A 17,688-nucleotide genomic window follows, 5' to 3' on the forward strand; every position below is an offset into this window, starting at 1 on the left:
CTGAAAATGTTTCTGAGTACCTCAGTGAGCTGGTATTGTGTTCAATGTGTGTTGTGGTTTACATGCTGGAGACAGTAAGTGCATCAATTCATTCAATTGTTGTTAATGTACCAGAGGTTTTTGAATAATGGTAATATGATATTTCTAACTTGATACCTAATGATTAATTGTACGCTAAAGAGATCGGTCATTATGAATTGTAAGGTTTTGATTATTGGATAATATTTGAAAAGGTTTCTCCATTTCTTCTCACTGGCTGTCCAAATGTAATTCCCTAAGTAAAAGATTGGTCTGTGGTCTCTAGATGAAGTCTCTAGCTCCTAGAGGATTTGGCAGTGCCACAGCAGCATCTGCTGGATGAATAGAATTCTACACTCTAGTAACTTCCAGCTTACTTCCATAAGGGAAATGCTGTTGTGGGTCCATAAGACAGTGGGAGATTCAGTTTTGGATCAAAGTCTGTCCTCCACTCCTCCGTCCTCCTCTCCTCGGTGACACGGAAACCGAAAAGAGTTTCAATTCAGAGGATGCTCAGCTGCATCCTTACATGGAAGAGTTTTGAAATCTGCCACACCCCCTTTGAAACAGCAGTTGTTTTCTCAGAGGAGAAAAGCATGCACACATTTAAAAAAGGATGTGTTACTTATCCTTTTATCTATAAAATGTCTAGTTCAACTCGCTACATGTTTAACACTTTACACTGGTATTTTGGGATTCCACCGCTGTAAACATAATTTGCATGATGATGCGTTAGAGAGAGGATAGTCTCATTTCATATAAGTGTCATGTTTCCACATTCTCTTCTTGCCTCCTCGCCTCAATTCTCTATGAGCTTTTTCTAAAGGAAGTGAGGAGAGGACGGAAGAGAGGAATCTAGGAAATCCAACGGAGATTCTCCCATAGAATCCCAAAGCTGAGAATAGTTATGAAACTTAAAAGAAAATGTTTAGACTAGCTTAGCCCTGCTACATATAGCATATGGATGGTCAGACTAGCTTAGGCCTGCTACAAATGGCATATGGATGGTTAGACTAGCTTAGCCCTGCTACATATGGCATATGGATGGTTAGACTAGCTTAGCCCTGCTACATATAGCATATGGATGGTCAGACTAGCTTAGGCCTGCTACAAATGGCATATGGATGGTTAGACTAGCTTAGCCCTGCTACATATGGCATATGGATGGTTAGACTAGCTTAGCCCTGCTACATATAGCATATGGATGGTTAGACTAGCTTAGGCCTGCTACAAATGGCATATGGATGGTTAGACTAGCTTAGCCCTGCTACATATAGCATATGGATGGTCAGACTAGCTTAGGCCTGCTACAAATGGCATATGGATGGTTAGACTAGCTTAGCCCTGCTACATATGGCATATGGAGCTGAAAAGTGGTGCTCTTTTCATCTTACGTCACAAAGCCAGTGATTTCCAAAATTGAACATTTCCGTCAATTGTACAACAAGTTATTTGACCGTGCAAACAGTGTGATTTAAGGTGATTTGTCTACATGTTTTTAATAATACCCAGTGCTAAAACAATGGAATAGCTCCATTTTAAAATGTATTGTCAAAATATGTGATGCACCATGCTTCAGGCCTGAACCGGATGAATACCGTTCTAAAAAGAAAATATGAACAACCCGGCTTTTTTTGTGTATGGATTTTGCTGTTTAAGTGTATGTATTACACTTAGGTTTGTAAATGGATAGTAAAAGCAAATAACATACATGTACCACAGGCATGTTGAGTGATGACTATGTGATATTGAGAAGAATGGCAGAATGCTACCGTGTGGGGTAACACTTTATAATAATGTTCAGACAGGAACATTATTATAAAGTGTTACCCAGTGGGGTATGTAAGCCAGATAAAGATGAAAAATGAGAGAAATGGTTCAGTGTCTGAACTGCCAACGAATTTCTCTTCTACTTTCAATGCCATGTGATACAGTGTTACTATACTCCTGATAAAGTGAGGTGTTTGTTTGGGATGTGAACTACAGTACCTGAAGTAAGATCAAATTAATAGCAAACTATAACTTTTATTGTTTTTTGTTACATTTCAAGTATGCTAATCGTACCCATGTTTTAAGTGAATAAACAAAAAATATTTTTATTGACAGATATGGTCTGTATCATATTTACAGCTCAAAAACATTTTAATTTAAATGTTTATGAAGTCATTGTATTCCTCCAGTGTCTAAGTGATATTTGCAATCACACAATGATGAAGAAGACGCCGATGCAGTGCAGTACCGTAGGCCTACTGTACAATTTACAGTATAAGGACCACTTTGAACAGATGATAATGTCTTAGCAGATTAGTAGGAGCATACCAGTTGATACACTGTAGATTGTCATCAATAGTATCTCCAGTAACAATATGCATCAGCACAAGTTAGTGGGAGAAGCAGCTACCTAACATATTCACTTTCAGACAGGAACACTTTCCACGTTGTCAAAATGTAACACTTTCCGTAGGCCTAACACTCAACAAACACTTAGATGTAGTTTAATAAGTATGCATAATGTGATTTTCTTCTGAACATCCTTGCATTGCATTTTGTTATGTTGAAATTCTTCATTGGTCTTCATGGGAACCATGCATGCTCCTCCGTAGCGCAAATCTTTCGTGAACGCTTCCTCCGCGGCGCACTCAACCACCATAATCGTCTGCAGGAGGCTGAGGAGACCGTTGAGGCAGTGAACTCAAAGTGGGCCTCTCTGGGGAAGACCAAGCAGAGGCTGCAGGGAGAGGTGGAGAACCTCATGATTGATGTGCAGACGGCCAACGCCTAGGCCGCCAACCTCGACAAGAAGCAGAGGAACTTTGATAAGATCCTGGCAGAGTGAAAGCAAAAGTTTGAGGAGTGCCAAGCTGAGCTGGAATGAGCTCAGAAGGATTATTGCTCTCTCAACACTGAGCTCTTCAAGATGAAGAACTCCTATGAGGAGGATCAGCTGGAGACCCTGAAAAGGGAGAACAAAAACAATCTGCAACATGAGCAAACTACAACAATACTGTGTATCAACCATGTATGTCCCCTGAAAATCTCCTTATTATAAACCAATGTTGTGTTTGTGTGTGCAGAGGAGATCGCTGACTTGACTGAACAGATCGGAGAGACTGGCAAGAGCATCCATGAGCCGGAGAAAGCAAAGAAGACTGTGTAGACAGAGAAGTGAGATCCAGACCGCTCTGGAGGAGGCTGAGGTAGAGCCCACTGCTGTTCCATAAGTCCTTCAGGACTCCAGACTGACCTGGTGGCAGTGCAGGGAGAGGTGGACGGCATCATCGAGGAGGCCAGGAACGCAGAGGAGAAGCCCAAGAAGACTGTGGAGACTGAGAAGTCTGAGATCCAGACCGCTCTGGAAGAGGCTGAGGTAGAGCACACTGCTGTTCCATAAGTATAAAACATTAAACTGTTACAGGTTGAAAATGCTGTATGAACACATTTAAACGACTACTTTGCTTTGTCCATTCAGGGTAAACTAGTGTATGAGGAGTCCAATATCCTGCAGCTGGAGCTGAACCACATCAAAAGAGAGGTGCACAGGAAGCTGGCGGAGAAGGACGAGGAGATGGAGCAGATAAAGCGAAATAGCCAGAGGTTGGCAGAGTCCATGCAGAGCACTCTGGGCTCTGAGGTCCACAGCAGAAATGACGCCATGAGAGTGAAGAAGAAGATGGAGGGAGACCTGAACAAGATAGATATCCAGCTGAGCCACTCCAACAGGAAGACCACCAAGGCCCAGAAACAGCTAAAGAACATCTATTGACAGCTCAAGGTACAAAAGCCATGACATCAGGTTAAAAAAAAAAAAAAAATAGTGAGGGAATTGTCTTGATCAGTAGCAAATAATGACTTTCTTGACTTAAATAATTTTATTCTGCGAGTAGCATACAGTGTAAGTCCACAAATTATGGTTTGGCCAGTTGCTCGAGGGTCTTCCTTGAGTTCTGTGAGTTTTCTAGAATGCATGAATATATGTCGTTGTCCCAGCATGCCGCTGAAGACATGAAGGAGCAGGCCGCCATGGTTGACCGCAGGAACTCTCTGATGGTGGCTGACATTGAGGAGCTAACAGTTGTTCTGGAGCAGACAGAGAGAGGCCGCAAAGTGGGCGAGCACAAGCTGGTAGACGCCAACAAGCGTGTGGGACCTCTGCACTCCCAGCTAACAAGAGTCAAAAGCCATTTCCAGTTCCCATCATGTGACTTGTACATTATGTTCTCTTGAGATTCTCTTGAGGTTCAACTCATCATTAATAAAGTATTCCTCCTCCAGTACACCAGACTTCTGAACACCAAGAAGAAATTGGAGACTGACCTGGTGACAGTGCAAGGAGAGGTGGACGACATCATCCAGGAGGCCAGAAACGCAGAGGAGAAGATCAAGAAGCATATCACTGATGTGAATCCTCATAACGTGGCTTGTATGGTAGTCTACAACCCCAGGCAAACATCTGAGAGGACTCCCTTCTAGAGAATGTATGTATGATGATACACAATACAATCTGATTGTCCAATTTGCATTAGAAATTCATATTTTTTATTCTGACCTGCATGCTATCTATTGTTCCAGGCGGCTATGATGGCTGAGGAGCTTAAGAAGGAGCATGACATCAGCTCTCACCTGGAGAGAATGAAGAACCTGGAGGTCACAGTCAAGGACCTGCAGCACTGTCTGGATAAGGCTGAGAACCTGGCCGGGAAGGGTAGCAAGAAGCAGCCCCAGAAACTGGAGAGCAGGGGGATTTAGCAGTGATTCTGGCATTCAGAGTTTTATGTTCAATTGTAGCACATTATATCGAAGAATATAGCATTTCTCTGGCCGGTACAGATACCAAATAATATATTGGTGATTATGATGGTTATGATGCCAAGTATAAAAGCCAGTACATATAATTTGATTGAGTATAGATTACATCTTCTCAAACATTGTGTCCATGTCCCCTGTGCTACAGGTGGGTGAGCTTGAGACTGAGGTGGAGACCGAGCAGAGAGGAGGTGTGGATGCTGTCAAGAGCGTCCGCAAGTATGAGCGCAGAGTCAAGGAGCTCACCTACAAGGTAAGAGAAACACCTGCACACACTCTCACTCACATACACACTCACACAAACACACACACACACATGACTTGTGGGCTTTGACTATTCTCTCACGCAGACTGAGAAAGATAAGAAAATCGTCAGCAGACTGCAGGACCTGGTGGACAAGCTGCAGTTGAAAGTTAAGACCTACAGTAGGCAGGCTGAGGAAGCAGTGAGTCACAGTAGACTTGCAGTCAAATAATCACTGTATAAGGAGAATCATTACATTGTTATTATCTGGTTTTCTCCCTCCTTACCTCTTCTTGTATCCTCTTCCTCTCTCCCTCTCACTTTCTCCCCCTCCAAGGAGGAACCATCCAACTCCCACATGTCTAAGTTCAGGAAGGTGCAGCATAAGCTGGATGAGGCAGAGGAGCGTTGTGACATTAATGAGACCCAGGTCAACAAGCTCATGGCCAAGGGCCGCTATGCCGGACACAAACAAATTACAGATCTGCTGTTACACCTAGGCTGCATCGGAAATGGCACCCTATACCCTGTATAGTGCACTCCCTTTGACCAGGACCCATAAAGCATGCGGTGCTATTTCAGACGCAGACCCAACACACATGTCCAAATATCTCATCATCCTCACCACTTGATGGTTCAGTGTATACAGGTCGATATTGACCTAATAACTTTATTGGAGCATAATGACTTAGAGGTCTCTGAGAAACCTATACTTAGAGAATATTGATGCAGTTTCTAATGTTAAAGAATATAAGACAACTCCTACTAAATTTATAAACAAAATCTAAAGCAAAGCTGAGCACAGAGGCTTACAAAGGAGTACCTTATCACATCCATTGTATTCTTTCAAGTGTTCATGTGTGGATGATGGATGAAAAGGATGATGTTGATCCCTTATTTTCTCTTGTCACAGGCTATAGCAGCTGGAGCTGAATAAACAAGACAATCTCATTTTGTTTGTTTAATAAAAAGAAGATGTTTTTTTCATGGGGATATTCAGAGCCAACATTAAACATGTGTGGCCACACTAGTCTCCTTGGTGACTCTGTGGATTTATTACACCATGACACAGTACAATACCCAGAGCTTGAAACTAAATCACACCTCTCAACTAACTGAGTATACTGGAGTTGAACTATATAGGGTTGAGCAAAACATCCAAAATGACCTGAACAATGAAGATTGCAAATTATCCATCAATTAGTAATTGTATAATTATAAACAAGAGATCTCATCACTCATGAAAGTGGTCCTCTGTAGCTTAGTTAGTAGAGCATGCTGCTTGTAATGCCAGAAGAGTGGTTTCGATTCCCAGGACGACCCATACATGAAATGCATGACTGTAAGTCGCTTTGGATAAAAGCAGCTGCTAAATGGCATATGTTATTATTATCTATATTATGTTAAAGAACATATTCTCTGTACAAGTTAAAAGTTTTTATTTATTACGTTCCAGAGAGAAAACACTCTGAAATACTTGCAATGTACAGATTAAAAGGCTCCAGCTTTCTGACCTCACCTTGCAATTATATGACACATAAGTACATGTATATTACACGTTTCACCCCAATTAAAACCTCAAGAGATATTGGATACAGAGTCATCTAAACTATACCAACATATGATACCGGCTGACTGACTGTATGTCCGCTGCATTTCATTTTTAAAGGGGGGGCCCTTTATAGTACAATTATATGTATACATACAGTGCATATCTGTAGTACGACCACATGGTTTGTATTGGAAAATGTGTTAGGCATTAGCATTAGTGCTAATCATATCATAATGAAATAGTTTGCCTGTCAGCAGGCTGTGTTCCTAGTAACAGCAGGATGTTGTTGTGTGTTGTGAAGGAGGAGCAGAGCGAGGGTGAGTATGACCAGGATCAGGACATGTGATGATAAGTACCACTTCTTCATGTGACCGAGGAAGAGGAGCAGCCCAGTGGAGATTACAAACACTTGATTGTGTTCCACTCAATACTGGAGAAAAAACGCTCAGGAAAGGACTTTCTCTTCTCTCCTGTGGGTGTAGAGTGACTGCTATTATATATATTGAACTGAAGGTATGTATAACTTGTATCTTATTCATGTAAACTGTTTTTTCCTTTCCGCAGATTTTCCTTTTGGCCCAATGTGATAATGTATTTTGTTCTATGTTGGAAGATAAACAGTAGCCTTCCGTCTTTGTGCAGACAGTTGTTGGTGATAAATTGCTTAAACAGTTTACTGGGCAAGTATTTCATTGGTTGGACTGTACTGTATCACAGTGTACGGTAGGCCTAATCTAGTCGTTCTGTTCTATTACTATGCAGAGAATAATTAATATTAATAATCAAGAATGTGAATCTTAAAGTAGTGAAGTTGCATACATTTTTTTAAATAATTAAAGTTGAGAAGTATTATTCTCAGGTAAACATATACGCATTGAACATCTGAGGTCAAATGCTGATCATTGATAGATGTACCGTGGTGGCCATTTTCTTGCCAAGCATTCTCCAGAAATGATCTACCAATGAGCCACACCCAATGTTCAACTAGTAATCACTGTTTGAATTAGATGTATTGATTACAGTGTCTAAATGATAAGAATCAACAGAATACCCTGGAATAAATATTTAGCTACATAGACCTACTGTACAGTACTGGAGATGTCACTGTGGAAGATGTGTTAGTTCAGGGTATAAATGCAACATGCAACAATTTCAAAGATTATACTGAATTATAGTTCATATAAGAAAAGCTGTCAATTGAAATGAATTCATTAGGCCCTGATCTATGGATTTCACATGACTGGGCAGAAGCGCAGCCACTTTGCAGCCAGGCCCACCTGCTGGGGAGCCAGGCCCAGCCAATCAGAATGAGTTTCCCCCCACAAAAAGGCTTTATTATTTTTTACCCCCCCCCCCCCCCCCAGACGATCCCACAGGTGAAGAAGCCGGATGTGAAGATCTTGGGCTGGTGTGGTTACACGTGGTCTGCAGTTGTGAGGCCAGTTGGACATTCTGCCAAATTCTCTAAAACTGCGTTGGAGGCAGCTTATGGTCGAGAAATTAGCATTCAATTATCTGGCTACAGCTCTGGTAGACATTCCTGCAGTCAACGACATTCCTGCACGGCCCTCAAAACATGAGAGACATTTGTGGCATTGTGTTGTGTGACAAAACTGCACATTTTAGAGTGGCCTTTTATCCCCAGCACAAGGTACACCTGTGTAATGATCATGCTGTTTAATCACTTCTTGATATACCACACCTGTCAGGTAGATGGATTATCTTGGCAAAGGAGAAATACTCACTAACAGGGAAATTTGTTTACAAACTTTGAAGGAAATAAGCTTTTTGTGCCTATGGAACATTTCTGGGATTTTTCTTTTCAGCTCATGAAACATGGGACCAACACTTTACATATTGTGTTTATATTTTTGTTCAGTGTACTAAAACACAGACTAAACACACAGCTATTCATAGATATGTAGGCTGTAGAGATTGGAACTGATTACTTGAATCATATTCCCACTGGGACTATAGACATGACGCAAACAACTGCTGACATATTTGTAACAGTACAGGGAATACCCAGGAGAATAAAACATGGGAAAAAACAAGGCAGTGTTAAATACTAGGTTTTTAACGGGTAAACACCACAATGGATATGAAATGTTTATAATGCTGTTGTAGCACAAACCAGAGAGCTATTATTATATTATATTTTTCCTCCAGATGATGGATTAATGATAATGGCATTAGCAGACACTTTGAAAGCATAGATTAAGGTCTAACTATATTACATGACAAAACGTGATTTGAATAGGAATTTTGCCTGGATTTTCTTTTCAGTCTTCCCTATAGGCTCCATTGAAAACAAAGTGCCTCTGATCTTACTGTAAATAATTATGTTTCAATATAAACTGAATAAATGAATGCTTCCACTCTCTCTGTTGTTAATTTAGACTGTCCAGCTTGTACCCTCCTGCAGTCAGGATGCAGACCATTCAGACTGTAGAGACCCAGGTTCCTTTCCTGAAGGAGAGCTTCTTCATCACAGCGTTTAAAGACAGGAGGAAGAGTAGTGTGACTAACCTGCTCCGCAGACAGCAACAACAACAACATCATACTCACCAGCCGCTTCCGCCTTCTCTGGACGGGGAGGAGCCTCGCATTGAGCATGCGCGACTGGGTCGCTCATCCAGCAGCCCGTTATGCAACAAAGCAGAGCAAGCAGATAGGAGCAGGGAGGGGGAGGGAGACAGTGAGTCTGTCAGCCTCCTCTCAGCAGCAGCATCCTCACAGCTGCTCCTGACACCGACGAGCAGGCAGGGATTAGTGCTGAGCTCCCGGAGAACCAGTTCAGCAACCCATGAGAAACAGCCCCAGCAGCATGGCCTGATCGCCAAGGGGGTCCGCCTGTTTAGGAACATGGGGAACCAGGAGGCCAAGCAGAGGAAGGTGGTAGGGGGAGACGCCCCCTGTGATGGGGGAGCCGAGGACAGGGAACTGGAGTGCTCCAATAAAGGCAAGAAATCCAAAGAGGGAGATGCCGGCAAGAAGAAATCCAAATCGGAATCCAAAAGCTCTGTGTTTTCCAGTATGCGGCTCAGGAAGAGTCTGTCGAAGGCAAAGGGGTTGTCCAAGGAGGATATCCTGGACAGCAAGGGGTCCCAGCTGGAGGAGACTGGTGGGGTCAACAGCAGCCTCTCAGCAGACGAGCTGGGAATGATGTCGGATGGTGAGCCAGAGCAAGGCCACTTGACAACATCGGGGCCTGAGGACGAGGGCCAGAGGATTAGTTCAGGATCAGACGGGGACCTCTACAGCTTCCACTCTGCTGCGGCTGATCATGAAGACCTGCTGTCGGACATCCAGCAGGCTATTAGGGAGCAGCATGGGACCTCTGACGGGGTCCTGGATAGAGTCACTGTCCCTTTGGCTGAGAGGGTCACCTCCCCCACCTCCGGTGGTGATGTTAAACCCCTAGCCGCTGACCCCACTGACCCACAGGAGGTAGGCTCCACTCATGGGCCAGACCTGGACAAGGGACAGGTGGATGAGACACCTGTTGTTACTGATACTGTAGGACCAGACCAAAGTGCTGAGCTTGGACAGTCAGAGGCAGAGGGAGGTGTGGCATCTGGGGATGAGTCAGATTTAGGTTCACCAAGTGACAGTGGCCCCTCCTCGGCTGCCTTCGACACCGAGAGGAGCAGTGGAAGCCCCCTGCCCAAAACCACCAGCACCTACAGCTTCCCAGACACCACCGCCACCACCACATCCTATGAGAGCGCCGAGGAGCCCCAGGACGACCTGGAGAGTCCGGTGGTGACCTCCCAGCTGACTCAGAGCCAGAGCTTTGATGAGGGGGGTAGCACCATCGAGGGGGTCAAGTGCATCAGGTTGGGAACGACCTCAGGGTCACCCAGAAGTGTCAGTAACATGGACCTGACTGTGGAGAGGGAGGAGGGGGACAGGGGGAAAGACTTCTGGTCTATGAGCAGGAGGAAGAGTAGCTATTCTGTCTCTCTGCTGACGGCTGACAGTTCCAAAAGAGCCCTTTCCAGAAGGACGTCCTCCACTACCTCCACTGTCAAGCCCTATCCTCCCATCCACCCTTCCTACGTGAAGACCACCACCAGGCAGTTGACATCCCCCATAGGCTCCCCCAGCCAGAGCCCCCTTATCCCCCGTAGGATGGGGCCAGGCTCTGGGGCAGGGTATGGGGGCCACAAGGCCCAGGTGTGGAGGACCACCAGGCAAAGGTCCTGCAGTATCGCCGGGCCTCTCAGTCATTCTGCAGACTGGACCAAGGATCTGGAAGGCCTCAGAGCTAGGCATGAGGATGCCGCTGACCTCCAGGAGCATGGGGGGTCAGAGAGAGGCATCTCAGGGGCTACTCTGACTCTTGGCACCAGACGACGCCTCTCAGGTGTCCAGAACACCACCACAGGGCCATATCAAGATGTCTTCTCTGGTAAGTGACTGAGCATAGAGGTGCTAAATGAGTTACAGGGTAACATTGGCATAAATGGGGCTTTGAGCCTTTTTGCCAAACAGGGATTATGTGAGTGTGTAATGATAATGTGTGTAATGTGAGTGTGTAATGATAATTATCATCATGTAAAATTACAATAACCATTGTGTATTTATAAATATAGGACCAATAGATATAAATTTATTTCTATTAAACATCACATTATGTAATGTAATGATACCGTATACTGAATTTGAATATCAACCCCTGTAAGAACATACTGTGCTGTACCTTATCGAACAATATGTTGACATGGATATCCTCCTCAGTATTAGTAGACTACAGAAGGCTGATGGTCTGGGGCTCAGCTGTTTCAGCTCTCTGCTCCTGCAGCAGTGCTGATTGTGAAATTGATCACTCACCCATGGCAATGCCGTTCTTTGCCCAACTGTCTGAGAGGGCTACACACACCCACACTTTTTATCTCTGCATTGTTGGGAAAGGGCTCATAAGTAAGCATTTCACAGTAAAGTCTGTGATAAATCAAATTTGATTGAACCTCTTCACATTTGCACAGCTGAACTGTAGCTAGATATTCAGATCATTCCTTGATACAGTGGTATGTTGCTGTCTTGCCCAGGATTGAGCTGTCAAACTTGATTATCAGTTTATCATTTTATCAACCAGACTATCTTGTTATCCAGTCTGGCCCTGGTTTGCCTCAGCTATTGGCGCACTCAGTCATGTGACATGGATCTGTTTTAGAGAATATCAATAGGGACAGGGGTCACTAGCCTATACACTGAGGGGAAGGAGATTCTTTGCTGGTGCTGTTGTTGTTTGTGTTCATCCTTGTCACACTTTAAAGGCAACAAAAATACAGTTTCTTTGGATAAGGTTGTTCATCATCATACTGTATGTGTATCTAAAAGAGTGTTGGCTATTGAACAGAGAGCAACGTCGCATTTTAACAATCATTTTGATTTCTTCATGTTCTTTAATCAGACTGCTTAGATAAGCTTAAAATAGCTTTGAACTATCCTTACCTGATCATAATCTAAAAAACATCCATTGCAAGGACAAGAAGAAGTTTTGTATCGCTAAATGTTCTTTTGCTACCTCGCAAACAAGAGACAATCGTAAACACAACGTTGAAAAAACCTACTTTGCAGCGTCGTGCAGCGTTAATTTAGATTTCTTCAGTAATTGAGCTTTGGCGTTATTTGCAGTTGGCTCACGTGTTCTAGCTAATTCAAGTCATAACACGCATATAATAGCATTATAGATGATTAGTTTGACTGTTTTAATTGAATATCCTGCCAGTAGAACATGGATCAGTAGAGGAGTAGGCCTACGTCTCCCCACCAAAGCTCCTCTGGTCACATTGCCATGACTTGTGACATCTCTGGATTAGAAAACCAGGCCTTCCCTTGCTCTGTCTAGACCATCCCTTTCGTAACATACACAGCTGAGCAATGTGGTAGGATTATTCCTCCCCGCCTCCTATGACTCAATGACCAGGATGGTTCTGATAAATATTGTTCTTTTGATGGTAGCCTAGAGTACTGTTTAAATGCCAGCTGTTAATGTGAAGGTTAAGCCATGGCATTTGCAGAAAGCACCTTCCATCATGTGATTTCTAAGAAGGTGCCCTCTTTTGGCCACCTCAGGACCAATAGATGTTGCACAGAGAAGTTGAAAACACAGTATTTATAAAATAATAGTAGTAACACAATACTGTTATGCAGTACTACATCTAGCTAACGTATCAATGTATAATGTTTGTTTTTTAAAACTGGGTGGTTCGAGCCCTGAATGCTGATTGGCTGAAAGCTGTGGCATATGAGACCATATACCACGGGTATGACAAAACATGTATTTTTACTGTTCTAATTATGTTTGCAAAATAAGTGGGTGGGATATATGGCCAATATACCATGGTTAAGGGCTATTCTTAGCCACAACGCAGCGCAGAATGCCTGGATACAGCCCATAGCCGTGGTGTGTTGGCCATATACAACAAGCCCCCAAGATGCATTTAGGGCTCGAACCACCCAGTTTATAAAAACAAACATTATACAGTGATACGTTAGCTACTTAGTGATAGCTAATACTAGCCATATACATTTTTGCGCCAACATTTTCTATAATGATGTAGATTAGAAGTTCGAAACTGCTTGCACAAGTAGGTGCCAATTATTGAAGCTGCTTGCACATGTAGATGTAGGTGTTAATTATCTTGTCTGAATCTGTGATCTACCATCTCACTCTCTATCTGTAGATCTTTGAACGGTAAATGTTTCTCTCTTCATTTTACATCTATGTGTATCTCAATCAATTCCAAAAATCCCTCTGCTGTCTCATCAATATCCTCTGCAGAATCTGTTTCTTCATAACGGTGTGTCTTCCCAAGATCTATTTTATGAATGTCTCTCTCTTTCTTTCTTTCTTTCTTTCTTTCTTTCTTTCTTTCTTTCTTTCTTTCTTTCTTTCTTTCTTTCTTTCTTTCTTTCTTTCTTTCTTTCTTTCTTTCTTTCTTTCTTTCTTTCTCTCTCTCTCTTTTTTCTTTCTTTCTTTCTTTCTTTCTTTCTTTCTTTCTGTCTCTCTCTTTCTTTCTTTCTTTCTTTTTTCTTTCTTTCTTTCTTTCTCTCTCTGTCACTTTGTTTCTCTGTCTCTGTTGCTGTCTCTCTCTCTCTCTCTCGCTCTCTCTCCCTCTTCCTCTCTGTCTCTCTCTCTCTCTCTTTCTCTTCCTTAGGACACACCCTTTTGGAGCGTCTATGTCTGCAGCAGCAGGGGAAGGGAGTGACAGAGGAGGAGGCGGAGAGGTTGTGTTGTCGTATGTTGGGCCTGGGGCTCCTGCAGCCCCTCAGTGACTGTTTCAGAGAGCAGCATGAAGACATTGTCACTCCAGCCACAGTCACCTTTAATGTGAGAACCAACCCTTTACTTACTTACATTGTTTCACTGCTGCCGTTTCAACAAATATCCCACTGATCAAAGGCTGATCGTCTGAACTGGCTAGTATCACGCACTGGATGATAGTTTATTATGAACAAATGTATTCAAACAAATGTATTCTGGATTTGTATCAAATATCCACCATCTCCCTCCTGATACTCCATCTCCATATCTGGATGTTTTTATATTTGAGCGTTTCCTCATGTTGACAACAGTTCTCACGGTCAGCCTAACCATACGAAACTGATTTCATAAATGTTTAAATCCTCTTCCCAGTAACGCTTCACTCGGACGTAATCTCATGTTTGTGTGGTTATAATTTTCCAAAGTTCGTTGAGCGCGCTGTCAGTGCCATTTTTATCACATGCCCCTTGCAGCTGAATCCACTCGGCTGTAAGGTTCTTAGTCTGAGGATTTAAATATAGATTTCACGGCTTAGTCATTTTTCATAACTAGAAAATAATAATATTGCGTGTGTACATGCAATCGTGTGTATGTGTGTGTGTGTGTGTGTGTGTGTGTGTGTGTGTGTTTGTGGGGGGGGGGGGGGGGGGGGGGGGCTTCCTGTTGCTGTATCTCCATAGGGACTGAACATTGTGTCGTGAGGCAATGGGTTGTCATGTTTCCTTTCTGGATGTGCCATGTGATCAGAGCTGCTTTTCTTTTGCTCAGCCACCAAAGCAGATTTGTGTCTGAACAGATGAGCGTTTGTCTCTGGCTACACTGTGCACCTCCCCCCTTAGATACACTCACACACACAAACACTCAGTCACAAACACTCAGTCATAACATGCACACAAAATCACATAGAAATACAGTATGCACACACACACACACACACACACGCATGCCTTACAAACAGTCACTCTGTGACACACACATCTGCTTGCGTAGACCATCTGCTGACTGCATTGCATAAGAGCCCCACGTGCCCAGGGCTCAGGCTGCTCTTGAAAAGCCTCACTGTGGCTGGGTGGGTTCGCGCATGTCATCTCCTTTCACTGTCTCTACCTGGGGTTGGACCCGCAACCCTGCATTATTCAGCTTGACCAGAGTCAACTTCTAACCGTGTCGATTGACAACGCTGCTCTCCTCCCTCACCTGCTCTCCTCCCTCACCCGCTGTCCTCCCTCACCTGCTGTCCTCCCTCACCCTTCTTTCTCTCACTCACTCAATCTCTTGCCCTGTTTTATTTTCCTCTCTTCCATTTTCGTAATGCTACTCTTTCATCTTCATTCTCATTCCTATCTATCTATCTATCTATCTATCTATCTATCTATCTATCTATCTATCTATCTATCTATCTATCTATCTATCTATCTATCTATCTATCTATCTATCTATCTATCTATCTATCTATCTATCTCTCTCTCTCTCTCTCTCTCTCTCTCTCTCTCTCTCTCTCTCTCTCTCTCTCTCTCTCTCTCTCTCTCTCTCTCTCTCTCTCTCTCTCTCTCTCTCTCTCATCTTCACTCTCATTCCTATCTCTCTCTCTCTCTCTCTCTTTCATTTTCACTCTTATTCCTATCTCTCTCTCTCACTCTGTCTCTCTATTTCATCTTCACTCTCATTCCTATCTCTCTCTTTCACTCTTTCATCTTCACTCTCATTCCTATCGCTCTCTCTCTCTCTGTCTCTCTCTTTCATCTTCATTCTCATTCCTATCTCTCTTTCTCTCTTTCTCTCTTTCTCTCTCTCTCTACTTCCTCTCTCTCTCTTTCTCTCTTTCATCTTCACTCTCATTCCTATCTCTCTCTCTCTACTTCCTATCTCTCTCTTTCTCTCTCTCTCTACTTCCTCTCTCTCTCTCTCTCATATCCACTCTCATTCCTATCTCTCTCTTTCACTCTTTCTCTCTTTTCATCTTCGCTCTCATTCCTATCTCTCTCTCTCTTTCTCTCTTTCTCTATCTCTCTACTTCCTATCTCTCTTTCTCTCTTTCTCTCTCTCTCTACTTCCTCTCTCTCTCTTTCTCTCTTTCATCTTCACTCTCTCTCTCATTCCTGTCTCTCTCTCTTCCTTCCTCCCTCCCTCTCTTTCTCTGTCCTCTTTTTTGACTCCCTGAGATCTAATCACTCGCTATAGTGCCACTATAATGAATCAGCATTGTCTCTATGGGGAGAATATTGTTGATGTGATAGAGTAGGGTGCTATGACAGGTTCTGACCATGTTTTTGTCTCTGTCTGTACTGTAGTTGTGATTCTGTCTCCAGTTCAAACTGGAGTTCTGGTTAAGGTTTTGTTCTGGCATTGACTTCACAGAGAAAACAACGCCTCAGGCGAGCTCACAGACTGGAACAGAATGAATATGTGCTATGTAAAGTGTAGACACCCACTCATACACACGCATACAGTACACACAAACACACACACTTGACATGCACAGTGTTGGAATGGCTTGATATTCTTACATAAATGGATAGCTATTATGTAGAGGTCTGTAAATTATCCGATTGATTTACAATATATTTAGATTCAGACTAAATTGGGCCCTTAGAATTGCCCAATTGCATGTATTTAATATCATATTACCGTGCCATGCCGTGCTGAAACTGCTTGCTGCAATGGAATCATTCACAGCCATTTCCCAGGAAAAAAATGTGCTCAGTTGATAAGTAATAAGCTCTCATGCATTAAGCTGAACTAATGGAATATACACAGTAACAAGCTGAGTTTTCATATCTCAGATTAATGAGATTGGCTTTCTTTTAGCTTCTCGCAATGTTCTACATGTTCCACTGTACAGTAGGGAGTCTTGTGCTAAGCAAACACTGTACCTTAGCTCACTTAGGAAAAGTGGATGTTTTTATTGGTTGGATTAGTACAGTGAAAGCCCTCTCGGTGGTTTAGCCGTTGTTGGTTGATGTCCTCTGAATCAACAGAGGGCTTTACATAGGTTGCTTTATTGATTTATTCCTTGGAGTAAAATGTGATTAAATATGAAGGGAGTTCCTTTTTCTCTGTCTGTACGTTAAATAGCTGTCTGCCTTTTTTTTGCACTGCCCTGTTTTTGCCTTTATTTGTGTGTGTAAGTAAATGCCAAAACAGGACAGTGCAAAAAATAAAAAATAAACTGAAAATGATGTAGGTCTAATGTCCCAGTTATATTCGCCTGGTTATTATATGGTGGTAATATATCATGTGAATAAAATTCTGTAAAAATACATACTAACATGATCATTGTTTGTTTTCCCTCCCCCAGGAGGACCAGCTGTATACGTGGGCCACCTTCGGCCTGCCCTCCCACCTCTGGGAACCCCATGAAGGTCGTACCCCAGGCCGCATCCAGGCACTGTGGCCCCCTCCACAACCAGCTCAGGTATGTTTTCAGTGTGTTTTATGTAGTGTACCACACCAAGCAGATGAGCTCCAGAGGAGAACATTTATTCAAGTAGTGTGACATTGAAAATGTTGCGTCAACTTCAACCGAATGGAAAATTACCGTGTGCCTCAGGAGGACAACAGATCTTTGTACTCTTCTGTTTGCTATTACAACTGGAAGTGAATGAATGCCCAGACATGTTTTGTTACAATACTGTCCTCTTGTGGTTATATTTTGTATATTTTGTATAATGACAGCGCATGAGGATATTACTCCTGTTCTTCCAACAGAGGTCAGGCTTGGCTTGAAGTCCTACGATAACTTTCATAGGTCATTGTCAGAAGCAGGTTAACTTCATATCCTGTCAAGCTCCTAAC

The 17,688-nt window shown here is 43.0% G+C and overlaps 1 protein-coding gene and 1 pseudogene across 1 annotated transcript in view; both read left to right on the forward strand.

Annotated features, from left to right (window-relative positions):
- The first annotated feature begins 2,569 nt into the window (after positions 1-2,569).
- Positions 2,570-6,095, forward strand: LOC120017801 (annotated as a pseudogene).
- A 3,291-nt stretch (positions 6,096-9,386) lies between these two features.
- The window catches only part of LOC120017802 (formin-2-like), a 50,347-nt gene continuing 42,045 nt past the window's right edge, over positions 9,387-17,688 (forward strand). Inside the window, exons 1-3 of the mRNA XM_038960773.1 lie at positions 9,387-11,031; positions 13,787-13,959; positions 17,192-17,308. Coding sequence (XP_038816701.1) covers positions 9,483-11,031; positions 13,787-13,959; positions 17,192-17,308 — 1,839 coding nt within the window. The 5' untranslated portion in view covers positions 9,387-9,482. The remainder of the gene's footprint in view (positions 11,032-13,786; positions 13,960-17,191; positions 17,309-17,688) is intronic.

The sequence above is a fragment of the Salvelinus namaycush genome, chromosome 22 (genome assembly GCF_016432855.1).
Source record: "Salvelinus namaycush isolate Seneca chromosome 22, SaNama_1.0, whole genome shotgun sequence".
Classification (NCBI taxonomy): domain Eukaryota; kingdom Metazoa; phylum Chordata; class Actinopteri; order Salmoniformes; family Salmonidae; genus Salvelinus; species Salvelinus namaycush.